Source organism: Eptesicus fuscus, chromosome 2 (genome assembly GCF_027574615.1).
Source record: "Eptesicus fuscus isolate TK198812 chromosome 2, DD_ASM_mEF_20220401, whole genome shotgun sequence".
In the NCBI taxonomy this organism is placed as follows: Eukaryota; Metazoa; Chordata; class Mammalia; order Chiroptera; family Vespertilionidae; genus Eptesicus; species Eptesicus fuscus.
In genome coordinates, this window is record NC_072474.1 from 113,698,277 (window position 1) to 113,714,542 (window position 16,266).

The 16,266-nt window shown below is 51.6% G+C and overlaps 1 protein-coding gene across 1 annotated transcript; it reads right to left on the reverse strand.

Annotated features, from left to right (window-relative positions):
- Positions 1–1,778: 1,778 nt before the first annotated feature.
- TMEM128 (transmembrane protein 128) lies at positions 1,779–7,894 on the reverse strand. The gene is made up of 5 exons (XM_008150938.3): positions 7,752–7,894; positions 6,240–6,381; positions 5,073–5,231; positions 3,893–4,001; positions 1,779–2,370 (listed from the first exon to the last, which is right to left on the reverse strand). The coding sequence occupies exons 1-4, from the start codon at positions 7,846–7,848 to the stop codon at positions 3,902–3,904; spliced, it is 498 nt and encodes a 165-aa protein (XP_008149160.1). The 5' UTR covers positions 7,849–7,894; the 3' UTR covers positions 1,779–2,370; positions 3,893–3,901.
- Between the last annotated feature and the right edge of the window lie 8,372 nt (positions 7,895–16,266).

Sequence of the window (16,266 nt, forward strand, 5' to 3'; positions counted from 1 at the left end):
AGGGCCCCGCCCCTGGATTAATGCTCTATTGTTGCCGTTCATTTTGCAGTGGATCCGGCAAAACACACAGCCAGTTCTGGCGGCCAGAGGCTCCTGGCGCGGGAGCCCTGGGCCAGGAGGGAGCTACCCTGGGGACCTGGCCTTGCCTTCAGCTCTGTGTCACTGGCCAGGCTCTGTTCCAGGCACTGGGGACGGACTGTGAGCTGACATTTTGGTAGAGACATGTTCAACGGGCAAGTGTTTGTGGAGGCCTCCCTGGGAGGCTGGAGAGGCGCAGCCCTGCCTAAGGAGCTCATGGCTTTGGGTGAGACGAGCCAGCAGCCCGTGGGCAGGGCTGCCTGGAGGAGATGCCTGGGGAAGCCCAAGTCTGCCAGGCAGGGTGAGGGGCTCCCAGAGAAGGCAGCACCTCTGTACCGGGGAGTAGGAGCTGGCCAGGTGACATGGGGCAGGGCAGGGCGGGGCGGGGGAGGGTGTCCCCCAGAGAGGATGGCGCACGTGCACAGAAACGAGGGTGGAAAGGCAGGCGGTGACCAGGGAACGTGGCCATCATCTTGATGTCCCTCGAGCCAAGCCAGGTGGATGCTCAGTAACTAGACGGAGGCGGCACTGAATGCACACATGGATGGGTCTGCATGAGTGAGCGGGCCTGTCGCCTCATCTGGTCAGTGCGGGCATGGGGCGGGCGGGGCGGGGCGGGGCGGCGCGTCCTCCCCACCGTGCTCTAGCCCTGCCTGGTTCTCCTCTTAGCACACGCCCTTCCCTGGAATGTGCGTCTGAGGCCTGGCTGCCCCCTGGGGAGGCTGGTGCCTGTCCTGCCCACTGCTGTCTTGTGCAGGATGTAGATGGGTGGTTTTCAGCACACAGTAGGTCTCAGTGTGACTGGTGTCCCCCTAACAGATGATGAAGTCCTAACCCCCAGGACCTGGGAGTGTGACCTTATTTGGAAATAAGGTCTTTATAAGTGATCAAGTGGAGGTCATACAGGGTGGGCCCTGATCCAATATGATTGTCCTTTTAAAAAGGGGAACATGTGACGGCACACACATAGAAGGAAGAAGAGGTGAGGACACAGACAGAATGCCATCTGGAGACAAAGGGAGACCCGACCACCAGCGCTGGGCGCGAGGCCTGCAACATTCTCCTCACGCCCCCAGGAGCCAATGCTGCCGACAGCGCCATCTCGGACTTCTAGTCTTGAGAACTGTGACCATAAACTTCTGTTGTCAAGCCACCCAGTTTGTAGTCCTTCTCATGGCCGCCCCAGGAACCAAGACACTGACTTAGTCATTGTGGCCCCGGTGGACTTGTCCACTGTCCATCCCTCCATCACCCACGTGTCATTTCAACATTCTGAGCTCCCTAAAGGCAAGGACTCTGATTCACCCTGCTCTCTAGCATCCAACTTTTTTTTTAATCCACTGAGAAATGTGCACTGAGCACTGCCCCTGTCCAGGTGTGGGAGACCTGGGGACAAGATGGAGCCCGGTTTGTGTCAAATGCCTGGGGAACCTGGGAGGGAGGGAGGGAGGGAGAGCTGAGTGCCTGGCAGATGGCAGGGGCTCCAGGAGTGCCCAGACTCCATAAAAACCACCTCAGCTCAAGTCAGCGTGGGTTTGTAGGGAAAGGCAGTATCGAGTGGTGGTTTGGTGGTGAGTCCTAACACCAGGCTGAACAGCACAGCAGCTTTCTCTGAAAACAAACCTCATTTCTACAGGTAACTTTCCAGCACTGATAGCGAAAACAAACTATTCCCAAGTTTGTATTAACAAAATCACAAGAAAGTTATAAAAATATTTTATTTAAATGTTAAGGAAAATAATCATACATACTTAAAAATCATTAAAAGTTCATATGTTAAACATGCTGAAAACCTAATAATTTACATAGAACGGTAAAATCCAAATAGGAATGCATAGAATACGTTCGGCTGGTCCTCTCACTAACGAAGGCATTACTCAGTGAGGTCCACAGTCACTGCTAATGGGTTAAAGGCACATGGACACGTCCGTCACCTCACAAGTGAAGAGCGAGCAATCCACCTACAACACCGGGAGTACTGCGCATCTATAATGAAGCTTCATTCAGACGTCCACACCAATCCTTTCTCCAGGGGTCAAACAGATTCACATTGCAACTTAGTTATTTCTATTTAAAGAGAATATTCCTATTCTGAATCTGAAATATGATCTGAGTTTAAGAATATGCAAATAAAATATAATTTATTCTGATTTCAACCACAGATCAATGAAGTTACAATTCTTCCTAGAACACCACTCACTTCCGGATGCAGAAACACCTTGTAGCTTTTCCACATTTGGAACGCTGCCAGTCAACTGGATGTTTAATGGTTCGGTTTACAGGCCCTGGAACCTGAAAGAAAGCCAGCATTTATGCCCCAAGTGAGACAATGTACTGCGCTGTGGGTGTAGTGAGGAAGCAGTTCAGTCTACCAGGCTTTCATGACCATTGATAAGTCATGTCAGCAGGGAGTCGAAGCTCCCTGACATGGGAAAAACTCAAAACTGACCAAGACTTAACACCATTACAAGGGGAGAAGCAGGGGACATGGTCAGACGAAGTGACACATGTCAACAGGATAAAGGGCGCACTCTAAGAATCCCAGGGGCCCCCCAAAGCAATGTGGAGGGGATTCTGCACATCAGCGTGCTGTGGTCATGGATGTGCTGGCACAGTGTGGGGGGGTTGACTCTGTACCTCAGCGTGGCCGTGGTCATGGATGTGCTGGCACAGTGTGGGGGGGTTGACTCTGCACATCAGGGTGGCCGTGGTCATGGATGGGCTGGCAGTGTGTGTGGGGGTTGACTCTGCACATCAGCATGGCTGTGGTCATGGAAGTGCTGGCAACATAGGCTATGTACCTTTCTTTCCTAGTTACACTGACCTCCCTCTAAAACTCCAGAAGGAGAACATGCTGTCTGTTTGTGGACATGTCCATTTTCATTAGCACCCCGATAACTTGTACCTCTCTGGGCCTAATTTTCATCCTGTAAACTGATATATGGAGTCAACTTCCACCCAGTTCTGATACAAGCGACGGGAAGGGAGAGACCACCTGTCTTTTTCACCATGTCCCTAAGCCCTGAGTGAGTCCTTTGAACACACACGTGTTTAATAAATGTGCTATCTGACACTCAGCAAGCAGACCCCACCGTGTGGGGCCACAGGCCCGGGGAGGTGCAGGGGTCTGTGGGGAGTCAGAAGTTCCATACATAAGACGAAGGGAAAAGTTGGTGTACCATCCATCAGATTTTTATGAGGCAGCCAGAATAGTCAGAAAATGGCAGAATTTAGCTGAAACCAGTTTGGCTCAGTGGATAGAGCGTCAGCCTGCGGACTGAAGGGTCCTAGGTTCGATTCCGGTCAAGGGCACGTACCTTGGTTGCGGGCACATCCCCAGTGGGGGGTGTGCAGGAGGCAGCTGATCGATGTTTCTCTCTCATCGATGTTTCTGACTCTTTATCTCTCTCCCTTCCTCTCTGTAAAAAATCAATAAAATATATTTTAAAAAATGGCAGAATTGTTTCCCCCCAATTGGGTAAAATTGTTCATTTTCCCCAAATTCCCATTCCTTAAGCACAATCTAACCCATAGTCATTTGTTGACTTCAATAAAGACTGGTCCCAGGTGTTAGCGTATTTATACCGGAAGGTGCAAGTGCTATCTCCGTGAGCCCTGTGGAGGCGAGGGTGCCCTCCGAGTCAGAACCACATTACACAAAAGGGAAGGCTCTGTGTCCCTGCTATCTGAGCTCAGTGTAAACAGCTCCGGTGTGAACACAAATGAACCAAGTCACAAGGAGCACCTGAAAACTGTCGTGAAGGATGCTTTTCAAATGAGGTCAATAACGACATGACCTTTCCAGGGAGCTTACCTGCAGGAATCACCCCAGGAGTGAGACGAACATCACGAGGCCCATAAACTGGGTGAACAGCAGCAGCGGAGTGAAAAACGACCACACGGGCCACAGAGCAATGTTGAAGCTGAAAGGAAAAGACCACAGGCTGACCACTCCAGCTACAATCTGCACACGCACCTTCTGCTGTGGAACCTGGAGGGGGAGGACTGTTATTACCCAGTTTGGGCAAGTTCATTCAGCCAACATTATGTGGGTTTTTTTTCTCTCAAAGATGTGATCTAACAAATATTGGAACTATCACAATCTCTTCAAAAGGTACTTGGACTAGAGTCACAGGTCTTCTAATGCGGGCTGGCTTGGCTTAACCCTTTGCACTCGCTTTTTTCTCGATTCCTGCTACCGATGCTAACCGTGTCGAGTCACACTCGACATCCAAGTGCAAAAGGTTAAGGGGAACTTAAGTGATTAAAGTTGGGGTCTGCAAAGGGACATGAACTAGAATGGCCGTCGCCTGCTCTCAACCTCCCACACTATCAAACCATTACTGTAAAAAGATGGTTAAAAGCATTTCTCTGTTAGAAACAACCCAAATGCTATCAATAGTAGAAAGAGAAATTGGGATTCAGCTACAGGCTGGACTGCACGACCGCAATGAACAACTGTTACCCACAACAATGCGGATGAATCATACGTGTAAACAGCAAACATCAAAGAAGAGATGCTGTGAGTCCATTTCTATAAAGTTAAAAAAATAGACAGAACAGAGTACTTAAGAGGTGCACGAGAGGAATTAGCATACAGGACAGTGTTTCCTTGGGGCAGTGGCTATGGGGAGGCGGGAAAGGGATTTCGAGGTGTTGGCTCAATTCTTCCTAGACCTGGAGGGGTTTACGCCAATGCTCATTTCACGATGACTCATTCAGCTGTAGTTTTGTTTTTTCCACTTTCTGTATGTATTATACTTCATAGAAAATGACTTAAAAAGCCAATTGCAGAATACACATAGTACGTCACCATTTGTGTTTTAAATAATTAAATTCATAAAGAACATGTTACTGAAAAGGAAACTGGAGACTAGAAATGACAGGGAGACTCTTTTCCCCATTATTCCTTTTTTTTCCTTTGAAATTCGTACCAGGTACATCAGTACCTGATCAACATCTTCATTTCTACCAGTATTTCGAAGTTAACTTACCAAATTCCTGCCGCGATAAAAGCAGCAGTTGTGATGGGTATCAGGGTTGGATACCTGACATCATAATCTTCAATCCCACGATACCATTCCAGATAGAGAATGCAGTAGAACGCAATGGACACGCTCACAAGCAACAAGGCGCCGCCAAAGAGAAACCAACTGTAGAGACAAAAATGTCATCAGGATTGACAGCTCTTAGCAAACCAGACGAAATCCTACAAGTTTTCCTCGGTTGCCTAAAAATCTGTTTCTACAAGAAGATCAGCTGGAAGAGGAACACAGAGGGACCCACAATCACTGGATTCCAGATTTCAGAAAGTCTCAATCTACGGGGACATGGGTGAGAAAGGACGAGCCTGAGACCCACAAGAGGATGAAAAAGTAAGCCTTTCAATGCAGGCATGCATGCATGTGTGTGCTCATAAGCAACCCACCCGGTTACGGCTATGCATTTTCCTTAAAAACTCAGGAAAGAGAGCAGCTTTTTTTTTGTTTCTGAAGTTGTGAGTGTGACAGTAATAAACAGGCACCATTAACTCCTCCACGTTAAGTCAGGTTTCTTGGAATGCTGAAAATCAATGTGGAAGATGGTTAATTCACACTGGGTTATGGGTTCGATCCCCGGTCCTGGTCGGGGTGTGTGTGGGAGGCAACCAATCAATGTCTCTCTCTCACATCAATGTTTCTCTCTTTCTTTCTCTTTCTCTCTCCCACTCCCTCCATTCCCGCTAAAAAAAATCAATGGAAAAAATATCCTCGGGTGAGGATTAACAACAAAAATTTCAACTAACAAAATAAAACATAAAAAAATAAGACAAGGGTGTTTAACTTATGAACCAGGAAAGTTTTCTTTTTTAATTACGTTTTTTTCTTTATTAATTAAGGTATTACATATGTGTCCTTATCTCCCATTGCCCCCCCCCCAGCCCCCACTCATGCCCTCACCCCCCTGGTGTCTGTGTCCATTGGTTAGGCTTATATGCATGCATACAAGTCCTTTGGTTGATCTCTCCCCCTTACCCCCAACCTCCCCTACCTTCCCTCTGAGGTCTGATGGTCTGATCGATGCTTCTCTGTCTCTGGATCTGTTTCTGTTCATCAGTTTATGTTGGTCATTCTATTCCACAAATGAGTGAGATCATGTGATATTCAGGAAAGTTTTCTTACCTACTAGTGTGAAAGTTTTCTTTAATAGTTTTAAAGAAATCAACATAATAGGTCACAACAATGGATGCCAATATCCAGAATCCAGAATGGACATTAAGTCTTGGAAGAGGTTTTTGCTTTTTCTCAACAGCTGCAGAGGCTCCTGCAAATAAAGGAGATTTCAACCTATTAAATTACCATAAAGTGCATGGGGAAAAATCAACCTCTTTTAAGCCAAACAAAAAAATTTCCTAGAGCTTTTTGAGAACCAGATTCTCTCCCACCATAGCACAAACTTCTTCTGTGAAACCACCAAAATAGGCTTATATTGCAGAAATAATTACTAGGAACCCACTATAAAACATGTTCAATATAGTCAACCTTTCTCCTTTAAATGGATTTTGAAATCAAATCTACCTATTCAGTCTTTCAGAAAGAATGACAACATCTAGTAGTGTCGGAATTTTAATATTATGTCTCTTATTTCATCTAGGAAGTAATAAGTCCTATTAAGGAAAATGCCACAGGCAAATGTCAGAGCACAAAACAGACACAATTTTCCAAAAATACTACTTATAACTATTTAATTATTTTAAGCAAACACAACCTTTTCAGGCAGCTCAAAAGTGGAATGGGCACAGTGCTGTCTAGACAGGTGGTGAGGAGCCCAGATTTCTTCCACCTGGGACTCCATCTGACAGAACAGGTGGCGGGGGTTGGATCAAATGAGTTATTTCCAAGTTCCCCCACGCGATGGACGCGCCCCCTCTCCGTTCCCGGGAGAACCACTGGCACACAGCTGAGGTCCTCACCCTTGAGAATTCCTGACAAGCTTGTTCCCAATACAAAGACCCTCAAAACGGAGAAACCAGCACGCCTGCGCATGATGTCTTCTGTGTTTTATGTTTAAAACGTAATAAAATGCAAACGGTTTCCATAATGCAGGCCAACAAGACCTAACGTGAAACCCATCTCTCCGGGGTCCCCTGCCCAGAAGCCACCATCGGTATCACCTCCTGCTGCTTCTCTCCTCCCCGCGTCCACAGGAAAGCACACCCCACACGGCCGGTCTCCCGCTCGCTCGTACGCCACACCCTGCCCGGCGCCTCCCAGCGGACACCGTCCCCCCGGCCCGCAAGTCGGCCTCGGTGTCTACGCAGCTCTCCGCGGCGGACAGTCAGTCGATGCCGAGGGGAAAGAAGTCCTGCACCCCCCGCGTGTACCTGCGCGAGTACGTCTGGCCGATCCTTAAAAACAGGACCGGTGCGCACTCTGAACGGGTATTACCAACCCGGTGTCAGACCGCCTTCCCGGGCCTCCTGGAGCGCAGCCCCGGGGGCAGGGCGCAGGGCCACGTGGCTTTAGGGGCCCTTTAGGACACTGAACACCCGACTTGCAAACTACAGGCAAACCCCGGGAAAGGCAGCCGGGCCCTCCCGACGGGGCGCGGGGTGGGGGGCCGCGAGGCCGGCTGTGTCCGGGCGCCTGGCCCGGGACCTCGGCGCGGCTCGGGGCGCCCGGGGGAGCGCCTACCCGGCCCGGCGCAGCCTCTGCCGTCCAGCGAGGCCTCGGCGTCGGGCGAGAACAGGTACCGCCGCCGGAGCTGCTCCCGGGCCCGCGCAGCGTCCATCTTGGCGCCTCCAGGAAGCGCGGCGGAAGTGGCGTCACCCGCTGGAACTTCCGGCCCCGGCTTCCGGGCGGGCGGAGGGGTCTCCTTCTAGGAGCGGTGGATCCGGTTTGTCTTTGAGGTTTAGTAGGTGAGAAACTAGGGCGGGACGGGTTTCGCAATCTTCGCGCTCAAACCCGCCACGTGATTTGAATTTCAAAATGCTGGTCCTCTCCAGACCGGAAGTAGCCCTCTTTCTCCGGGAGGATGGAGCTTAAGGGGATGCGGGGGCCGCGGCGCCGCGCCCTCCTCCGTGCCCTCTGCGTGCGGAGCCGACCTTGGTTCCCAGGTGCCCGGTGCGGAGAAGTGCCCGGTGCGGGAGGAGTGCCCCGAGCGGGAGGAGTGCCCCGTGCGGGAGGAGTGCCCCGTGAGGAGGAGTGCCCCGTGCGGGAGGAGTGCCCCGTGCGGGAGGAGTGCCCGTGCGGGAGGAGTGCCCCGTGCGGGAGGAGTGCCCCGAGCGGGAGGAGTGCCCCGTGCGGGAGGAGTGCCCCGTGAGGAGGAGTGCCCCCTGAGGAGGAGTGCCCGGTGCGGGAGGAGTGCCCGGTGCGGAAAAGTGCCCGTGCAGGAGAAGTGCCCGTGCGGGAGGAGTGCCCCGTGCGGGAGGAGTGCCCGGTGCGGGAGGAGTGCCCCGTGCGGGAGGAGTGCCCGTGCGGGAGGAGTGCCCCGTGCGGGAGGAGTGCCCCGTGCGGGAGGAGTGCCCCGTGAGGAGGAGTGCCCCCTGAGGAGGAGTGCCCGGTGCGGGAGGAGTGCCCGGTGCGGAAAAGTGCCCGTGCAGGAGAAGTGCCCGTGCGGGAGGAGTGCCCCGTGCGGGAGGAGTGCCCGGTGCGGGAGGAGTGCCCCGTGCGGGAGGAGTGCCCGTGCGGGAGGAGTGCCCCGAGCGGGAGGAGTGCCCCGTGCGGGAGGAGTGCCCCGTGAGGAGGAGTGCCCGTGCGGGAGGAGTGCCCCGTGCGGGAGGAGTGCCCCGTGAGGAGGAGTGCCCGTGCGGGAGGAGTGCCCCGTGCGGGAGGAGTGCCCGTGCGGGAGGAGTGCCCCGTGCGGGAGGAGTGCCCGGTGCGGGAGGAGTGCCCCGTGCGGGAGGAGTGCCCGGTGCGGGAGGAGTGCCCGGTGCGGAAAAGTGCCCGTGCAGGAGAAGTGCCCGTGCGGGAGGAGTGCCCCGTGCAGGCCCCGACTCTGCGCCCAGCTCCTTTCTCTCTTCTCTTCGCGTGGCGCCCAGCGGGGTCGATCGCAGCCTCGGAGGAGGAAGGGCCGCAGGGCCAGGACAGCCACCATTTGGGTGCACTTGGGCCAGAAATAAACCTCTCTGGCCCGCTTTCCTCCCCTGCACCAGGGCTTATACCTGCCTGTGGGCTTACATGCGAAGCACCTGCATGTTGTTATTAACCCCCTTTGTCCAACTTCTGAGAAATGTCACCAGCTGGGAATGCGGGAACTGAATGTATACTTTCCCAGGAAACTCCCGTCTCCCATCGTTCATGCTCATAAGCCGGAAAAGACTGTCATTAATTCACACGTTTTTCTATGTTAAGAATCCTATTTATTACTCTCCTACCCGCTTCCTACCCTGCCATGTGTTGAATGCGCTTCACCATTCAGACGTTCACTGAGCTAGGAACTGTTAGGCACCATGCTAGGCAAGGGGGTGGGTGAGGGAGGGGGGAGATGAGTAAGATATGTTGCACTTGAGAAGCTCCTGTGCCAAGGATGACCACAGCTGTACTGCAGTGTCCTGCAGTGTCGGTAAATGTATGGAAGCAGTTCATGAAGTCAGCAGACACTTTCTGAGCAGCTGCAGCTGCTAAAATGCTGAGGCCAGACGTAAGTGACAATCGAGAGGAGACAACTTCACATAATAGGAGCACTAGGTAGGGCTATGGGAGCACAGAATAAAGGGTAGTGTATTCCGCTGGGGGGTGTGGGGAGCATGGAAATTAACCAAAGAATTTACATGCATATTAGCATAACCCACGGACATAGACAAGAGTGCTGTAGGCCTGGGGAGGAGGGGAGAGGGACATCTGTAATACTTCCAACAATAAAGATAAATTTTGAAAAAAAGACGCAAGAAAAACAACACAAAGTAAACTAAAAACATCCCACAATTAAGACTTCAGATATCTGGGCTTATTGTCTTTAAATCAAAACTGTAATTATATTTCATTTCTACACTAATTATATTTAAAATCATGTTATTTGAGAACATTAAATAGAGTGTGCTAAAATAAAATAAGGTTTTTTTAAAAAAAGTGGCTTGAGGTGTGTCAGATAGCCTAGAAAGTCACCCAGGAATGGTCTGGGAGAGGCCAAGCGCCCCCGGGTCCGGGTGAGACCACGTGTCCCTGGATCTTGGTGAGGCCTCGTGCACCTAGGTCCGGGTGAGGCCACGTGCCCCTGGGTCTGGGAGAAGCCACGCGCCCCCGGGTCCGGGTGAGGCCATGTGCCCCTGGGTCCGGGTGAGGCCTTGCGCCCCTGGGTACGGGTGAAGCCAGATCCTGGGTCCGGGTGAGGCCGTGTGCCCCTGGATCCATCCGGGTGAGGCTGGGTCCCAGGGCCCGGGTGAGGCCACGCGCCCCTTGGGTATGGGTGAGGCCACGTGCCCCTTAGTCCGGGTGAAGCCGTGCCCCTGGGTCCGGCCGAGACCAAACCAGAGGGAGTCGGACCTCTGTTACCACCATTTGTCCACCATCCATAGCTGAGGGGTCAGTGCTGACATGTACACATAAGGAACTGGTGGACATTGAAATTGGGTCTCAAAAGAACTGTTGGTCCAGAAAGAAACTCACTACAGACTGATTCATTTGCCTGTCAGCATAACTATTATTGCTTGTCTCACATTCAGTTCTCATAAGTATATATCTAGTGACACATGATCTCGCTCATCTAGGGGAAATGATGAACAACATAGACTGAGGAACAAGAACAGAACCAGAAGCAAGGAGGCATCGATCGGACTATCGGGCCTCAGAGGGAGGATAGGGGAGGGTGGGGAAAGGGGGAGAGTTCAACCAAAGGACTTGTGTGCATGCATATGAGCCTATCCAACGGTTAAGTTCAACAGGGGGTTGGGGCATGCGTGGGGAGGGGGGTGGGATGGGAATGGGGGGATGAGGACAAATATGTGACACCTTAATCAATAAAGAAATTTAAAAAAAAATCACATTAGTCACAAGAAAAAAAAAAGAAAGTCACCCAGGAAGTAAAATTTAAATCAGTTGGCACTCTCATACCTTCTATATGCCGTGGGTATTTGCAAAAGAAATGTATTAAGAATGTCAAGTTCTTACTGGTTTATTTCTATCATTTCTTCAGCCTCTCTAGCAAACCCACTGGAGCAAAGGATTTAACAGCTGGGTGGCTCATATGGCCTTTCTACACAATACCTCCTCTTTCTTATTTTGTTTTTTTCAGACTCCTAAAGAACCAGGGTTCATCTCTTCAAAGCCAACGGGGTCTTTGCCCCCCTTTGTACAGGGGCAGTGCCTTGTTAACAGGAAGCGCATTCCTCTTGTCAAACAGTCTTCTGTGGATTGTCTCCCTGCAGAAAGGTCAGTGCCGGGTCTCCCTGGTAACTGAATACTCCCAGAGCATTGCAGCAGCCCCGGGGTCTCCATATGTAGTGTGCTCAAGTCAGGTCTGGTTTCCCCTTTGGTGGTTCCAGGGCCTTTGTATTTGGATCTGAAATCCTTCCAGCTTTGTCCCCCGCTATTTTAAATGGCACTACTTGCACGCCATATTGGTGACACTTAAAAGCAGGCTGGAAAAAATCCAGTATCTAATGAGCACATCTTCATTGTCGGGGCCCCTTGAATGAGTTCTTAAATGTGTGCGCTGTGCACCTTAACGACAGGTACATGATATCAGCGTGCTACCAACCAAGAAATTTTCCTTTTCCATGTGCATTACTTGTGGGGGGAAATGAATTTGACCATGACCTTTGCTGGCCTCCCCTTAGCAACATGTATAGCGATTGCTTAGCATAGTGCCTGGCATGCAGTATGCCTTCAAGCGGTGGTAGCTGCTGTTCATTACGGCTTTGAACTGGGCTTGCCAGGCCTTGCTCTCAGGCTCCAGTGACTCTTTGTTGCAAGTTCCCTTTTGCCTGTTCTCTCCCGAGCTGATGGGGCAACAGCCATGTCTTAGTATCTCCCCAGCGCCTTGCATGTAGTAGGAGCCCCCCATTACCTGGTTTTCACTTTGGCCCTTGATCACCATTGACTGGCTTTCCGTGTGGCCATACTTATGTCTGCTCAGCATCCTTCCTCTGAGAAACCACTTTCCCTCCTTCCTGCAGGAGTCCTGCAGAGTTCTCAGGAGGCTGGGAGAGGGCACAGGACCTGAACCAGATCTGTCAGCCCCAGGACTTGGGTGGGAGTTGGGATGACCTTCTCTGTTGCTATGGTGAGCTGTGAGGTCAGTGTGGGCTTGGGGCTGTCACCATGGAGACACATGGAGCAAGCCAAGCCAAGAGGTCTTGGTAGTGTCGTCTCAACTCCTGAATCCAGCCACCTAGTTAAGGCCGAGGTCTCCTAGGTAAGGATTGAGCTCTGGAGCCAGCTGCCTGGCTGGCCGTCATTGCTGGTCTGTATCACTGGCCCTTTCAACCTTGGGGAAGCCACTTACCCTCTTTTTTGCCTTAGTTTCCTCACTTGCAAAATGGGACTGAGGATAGTGCCTACCTCCTAGGATTGGAAGGTTAACAGTATTAAGACATGCAAAGTGCCCGGCCCGTAGGAAGCTCTCAGTCTCAACCATTGTTATTATCCATTGTTAAGACTACACAGATATCTCAGCAAAAAAAAAAAAAAAAAAAAAAGATTTTTTTTTTTACCCCTCAAATTAACGCTAATTAGAGTTGTTTCCTGCACTTGCAACCCTGAGGCCAGACCGATTGCAGCAGCCCTCCTCTCTCCTTGTGCCCGGCAGCTGCCCCCGCAGTGCCCCGCTGGACTTTGAGCACCTGCAGAAATGTGTTCATACATGCAAAGCCCTTAGTAAAGCACCCAGCAGAGGGGACATGCTCGGAAGTATTATCGCTCACTGGGACACTGGCCTTCATTCAAGAAGAAAGCCAGTTCTCAAAACTCCCTGTCATTATATAAATAACAGTGAGGTATGCGTCCCTTTTTACACAGCCCACTTCACTGACAAAAGCTGTAGAACTGGAATTCTAGGTGCAAAGATCTGAACATCGGAAAGGCTTTTGACTGCTCTCTTCACACCAACACCAGGAAGGGTACCCTGTCGTACTTCCCATTCGCGCCAGCAGGCGGCAGGAGACACCGGAACATGTGCAACAGCTGGCTTTCCCATTCTGGTAAATTTTCCCCAGTTCGTCATTGGGTTGAGGAAAAATCTGCTGTTTTAACTTTCTTTTCTCTGTGGACAGATTTTTCACACAATCAGTGACAGCACGTCTCCCCTCCTGAGAGCGGGAGCAGGGCCTCCGCATCACGAACAGCACCCCCAGTTGACTGGAGTTGACGTCAGAGAACATCTAGTCACTGTCCCCAGCTAGAGGGCTCAGGGCACGCCAGGCAACAGGACAGAAGTGCAGACAGGATTGCTTTTATGCCACAAAGAATCTGTGTGTCCTTCCATTGCTCAGCTCAATGTACTAAAAATCACAAAAGTAAATACGCAAACATGCACATTTTGAACAGAGCCCACAGGGAAAGCCCCTGCCAACCTCAGGCACATCGAGGCATCACAAGGTGGTATTGGCGGGCGAATCCCTGCACACACAGGTCACTTGGACTCAAGCTTTCCCTGGACTTCATCCCTGATACACAACCCTTGAGGGAACCATGGGCCCTCAAGTTAAAAACCACAAAATAGGAGAGAGCAAACACCTGACCTTAAGGTTGGCAACCGAGAGCAGAGTGCATGGCTGTGAGGGAGGAGCGGCCACACCGCCAATCATGGCGTCAGGGCTCTGAAGAAGCCAGAAGGCCTGGATTAGGGCCCTCCATGAGCTGGCACAGAGAGCCCTCCTGACACAGTGACCGTGTCATGACAATGTTTGGAACCACTGGCTCTCCGTACAGACCCACGGTTCTCAAACATGTTCAAATGGCAGAGCATCGGGCACTTCTGTGGAACATCATGGAATATGGATCAATTAAGTGAAAAAAAACAACAACCAAGTGCTATAAAAGTTGATGCCAACTCCCATGGCATCTAAATTAGAATTGCACAGCAACAAGTGCCAAGAGGGTTAACTTTTATGCAGAAACCCCTTAATGCGGAGACAACCCTATTACCTTAACTTCCCTGAAACCAGGAGAGAGTGCCGTTTCCGTTAGCTATGAGATGTCTCCGCTCGGATACCCTGGGCTGGAGCCGGGCCGTCCTGTCAGGTTTCCATTAGCGCCTGATGCAAACTTGCCGGCAGATGCCAAGAGCAGTGCCGTGGGGAGGCACCCGGAGAGCTGAGGCTCTCCCCGCCTTTGATCTCCATGGAGAAACCCAATCCACACACTACCACCGGCCTCCGGGAGTCGGCCTGGGGTCACCAGGTGGGCAGAGCGGCAAAAGTAGGATTCCGGCAGCTCACAGTACCCGCTCTGTGGCCAAACAAAGGCCTCGCCTTCCAAGCAGTGTCTGACCTCTCAACTCTGACATATGTATTTACTCAGCAATTACAACTCGCTCTCCCGCAGGGACAGCTTGATCGCTTCTATCAAAGGGAATAAATTAAAGCTCGCCTAGATCCCATAGCAAAAAGTAGCTCCAGGAGCCTCGCACTCAAACAAAGCTGCTCATTCACCAGCACATCCGCTTTCCCAGGGGCCTTCGCTGCTTTGTAACCAACACAGGATGCTCCAAGCCCAAATTACAGGAGTCCACAAATCTAATGAGAAGGGGGCTGAGCAAGACCTGCGCTCCTTTCACTGTTAAGGACATGGTAGAGTATCTAAGACGCCGGGGAGTTGCTATTCTAACTTATTTTTAGCATCACTTGAGACGGCAATCTGCTGAGAAAACCTGGAGGTACCATTTTCCAGTTGTATAATCTAGTCTAGTGCAAAGCCCCCGTGGTTAAGTTTACTTGACAGTTTCAAAAAACAGAACTACCTTGAGAGATACAGATGGAAACTTGAGGAATATTAACTTTCAGTGCATTTGGGGGCAACATAAACCCCATCTACCCTCCTACACAGGGCAGCCGTGGAAACAGGTAAAAGCACTGGGAAACGTGTGGCTGTGGCTGTCAAAGCCGAGACACCCCCGGTGACTGAGCAGTTCCACGCCCAGGCATGCACTCGGCAGAAATGAGAGCACATACGGACAGGAGACAGATGTCCATTTCCTCAGAAACCCAGCCACCCTCGGAACAGCCCAGCATCTCAACAGTAGAGGGGTGAGTCTGTACAGTACAAAGACAGCATCAAAGCAACGTGGATGGACCCCGGGAATGCTGAGAGAGAAGCCACACACCAAGGGCCCGTGCCCTGTGTCACCATTCACATAGAGCTCACGCTGACATGGTGAGGATCCGGTTGCCGCTGGGCTACAAAGAGCCCGTGTCTTAGATTTGGCACAGGTGTGTGCACCGAGTTGTCCATTTAGGTTTTTACACATTTCTGTATGTATACTTCAGCAGAAAGTTTACATCTGAAAAATGGACCGTATGACTGGACCAGTGTCCTGAGAAATGGTTACACGTTAACTGGGAACTGGAGGATCACCTCAGAACGGAAGTGCATTTCTGCACTAAGCATGCTGCCACTCTGCCGGAAAAGCGAGGGGTCTGGGGGATGGGCCTCCCTGCAGCCAGCGCCGCAGCCCATGGTAAACCGCAGTCTGTGCGCACTCATGCACGTGAGGAGGGAACATTCCAGACACCTCCTACCTACAGATGCCTGTGCGCATCACTCTGTTACCTCAGGAAGGCAGCCTAACAGACAGAAACCCCGCGGCTCAGGGAGGCTATGGAAGAACCAAAGCCAGACTCACGGTCACGTCTCACCGTAGTACCGTGGAGCCCTGCTCTGAGCCCATTACTGCCCACTGCCTCCCCCATGGGTATGTGGAGGGGGGGGGGCGGGGAGTCTGCGGGTGCAAGTGGGTGGGTGAGGTGGCAGGAGGAAGAGAAAGACGCCCCAATACAGCAAGTTGGTAAGACCTTTCAAGAATCAATCCAGGGGCCTTAACCTAACAACCTCTGTCCCCACTCCGGGCGGGAGGCCTCACTCCCTTTCTGGGCGCACACTACAACCACACCCCCCCCCCCCCATGCTGCTTCACCGCGCTTACCTCAGGTGGCCTGTCCCCTCCCTAAAGACAACGCACACCCACCCGGGGCACTCTGGGGTTGTGTCCTCCATCCTTGTGATGGAGAACGGTCTCAAGGACAAGAGGGTAACAAGAACAGCAGGCACCGAG